The 2289-nt window shown below is 46.9% G+C and overlaps 1 protein-coding gene across 1 annotated transcript; it reads right to left on the bottom strand.

Moving 5' to 3' along the window:
- Nucleotides 1–29: 29 nt before the first annotated feature.
- LOC109468137 (egl nine homolog 3-like) lies at nucleotides 30–1891 on the bottom strand. Its single transcript, XM_019766380.1, has 4 exons — nucleotides 1858–1891; nucleotides 960–1324; nucleotides 508–627; nucleotides 30–290 (listed from the first exon to the last, which is right to left on the bottom strand). The coding sequence occupies exons 1-4, from the start codon at nucleotides 1889–1891 to the stop codon at nucleotides 123–125; spliced, it is 687 nt and encodes a 228-aa protein (XP_019621939.1). The 3' UTR covers nucleotides 30–122.
- Between the last annotated feature and the right edge of the window lie 398 nt (nucleotides 1892–2289).

Raw genomic sequence — 2289 nt, 5'->3', positions numbered from 1 at the left:
GAAAAATAGTACAATCATACATGTGACATAACCCCGTCTTTCTGGTATTCAATGCTAAAAAGTAAAATAAATTAAATAAAAGTTACTGGTGCTATTTTTTTAAACAATATCCATGGCGCTCGTTATTTCACATCCGTCCGGAGTTTTACCGACCTCATGTCGTTTGCCGGCTGCACTTCGTGCGGGTTCCGCCTGTCGGACCAGAAGAGCAGAAGCCTGTTTGCGAGAGGAGCGATGTCTAAATACTGGTCCTTATCCCCGGGAAACAGGCGCAGGTTGCCGCCTTGCGTCTAGAGAATTTTCAGCAGAGGGAAACATTTGTCTTTATTGTCGGTCGGGAAGTGTTGAAGAAATAAATCAGTAGAGAGCCGGGACACACCGCTGTACCAACTTCCCGGTCACGCAGTACTTGATGAACGGTATAATTAATAAATGCCTTGGTGGTAATTAGTTGGCAACGCATACTACATCTATCACTTTTCTCGGCTACAGTACATGACAACTCACCTGAACGTCCCACCGCCTGTTGAGGTAGAACAGAGCCGTGATTCTCCGCCCGTCCTGGCACGGGTTGTCCACGTGTCTGATGTACCCCGCTCCGTTGCCAGGGTAACAGGCTACCTGCGCCTGGTATGACCAAACTTTTGTAAACGCCAGGATTCATTTAATTTGCAAGGAAACCCACACCATCGACAACAAAGCAGTTTAATTCTAGTACCTGGTAACAGTCTCAACTAAAAAAAAATCATCTAAACCAAATGATGACATATAACTATGAGGTTTTTGCATTTTGTTCATGGAATACAAAGTTGTGGTTCTTCGTAAGTTACGGTTGGATTTGTATAAAATTGTCGACAAAGCTTTAAAACCTAGCTAAGATGTACGACAAATTCATTAAATTTAAAATGTAAAACAACATCATAAGTTGACATTTTAAGAAAGGGCAAGTCGAGCTGCACCTTAGTCCTTCCTTTGATGACCGTTTCTCCCTCTAAGTAGCGGTTGAATTTCCCGACAAGAGTATCGATGAAGTTGATGAGCGTGCCGATGTTTGGATAGTCCGGTTCAGTCCCCTGTAGCCAGATGATCCTGTCTCCCCTCACGGCGGACTTGGTCCTCTTCTCCCGGTCATCCCCGCTCGTCCTGCCCCCCGCCAGCTCGCCTGCCTTCATCCCGCCGGACCCGTCCACACGCCGGACGTCCTCCAGGATACGGTCTATCTGATCGTCGTCAAGGAGACCGTCCAGAACACAGAACCCGTCCTGTCGGAGTCGTCCCACGGAGTGCCGGGCCACATCGTCCAAGTCCTTAGTCGCAAAAGTACCTAAGTAACGGGTTCCTCCCTCAGTACTCGGTGTTCAGTACTGAAGGTGCCTTCCGAACTGAACTTCCAGTTCGGAAGTTCTGTCAGAACTGGGCGTCCAGATCTGAGGCGACTTCAGAACTGGAAAACTCTGAATCAGTTCTGGAAACCGAGAACTGAACGTTCCTTCCGTACTGGAAAACGCGGAGCGGCTTTGGCGTGAGTATAGCCCGGCTTACAAGCGCTGCCGGGCGGTAGTAAAGCCGGGCAAGCTGCCGGACGGCCGCCGCAACATAAGGCGAACACGGCTGCCGGAGGACAACGAGAGATCCACCAAGGAGAGATCCATTCAAGGAGATCCACCGCACTTTGACGTACATGACCTTTCCCTGCCGCGGACTGTGTATCAGACTGGACGGACTGTGCAGCGCTTTTCGCACGGCAGATTTTCTTGTGCTGTTTCCAGTGTTGACTCTGATGCTCTCTGCTGCAGTACCAAACACCCTGGCATCTTGAACAGCGCTTCAAATTGGATTTGGCGCCACAAACCGCACAGACATCTGTCACTTCCGGGTTAGAGGCCGCCATTTTCGGACTTTGAAGATTAACCTTTGACATAAACGAAACCATTTATTTAGCGGGTAAAATTCCATGATTAAATTCCATTTATTCGAAGGAATAAAAAATACTGTGTAAAATGGGTAAATATCATAACTAAATTTATGTTTATAGGTAAATATCTTATTTTTATTTCCAATTTTAGTGATATTTAATCGTTATCTCGATACAAATTACCAGAATATGTCCCCCCAGAAGCCTATGGCATCGCCTAATTGGTAACACGTCAGACTACGTCATACCGGCGGGATCGGACCAAGTAGGAAGTGAGTTGTCTCCACAAAATTCTCTCAAAATTTGGTGTGTTTACTCGCTTCATATATAGCTCGGTGGTTGGCTCCCTGGTGTTGTCAGTTTTAGTAGTATAA

Source organism: Branchiostoma belcheri, unplaced genomic scaffold, assembly GCF_001625305.1.
Source record: "Branchiostoma belcheri isolate BF01 breed outbred unplaced genomic scaffold, Haploidv18h27 scaffold193, whole genome shotgun sequence".
NCBI classification, from domain to species: domain Eukaryota; kingdom Metazoa; phylum Chordata; class Leptocardii; order Amphioxiformes; family Branchiostomatidae; genus Branchiostoma; species Branchiostoma belcheri.
Note: the sequence above shows the minus strand (reverse complement) of the source record. Positions and strands in the feature narration are given on the sequence as shown.

What these genes read in the sequence shown, in the direction of transcription:
- LOC109468137 (XM_019766380.1), bottom strand. Translation starts at nt 1,891, where the DNA reads ATGGCGGCCTCTAACCCGGAAGTGACAGATGTCT. An exon ending in CCCGGAAGTGACAGATGTCT is followed by an intron (nt 1,325 to 1,857) that starts GTGCGGTTTGTG and finishes CCCGTTACTTAG; the next exon opens with GTACTTTTGCGACTAAGGAC. An exon ending in TCATCAAAGGAAGGACTAAG is followed by an intron (nt 628 to 959) that starts GTGCAGCTCGAC and finishes TGGTCATACCAG; the next exon opens with GCGCAGGTAGCCTGTTACCC.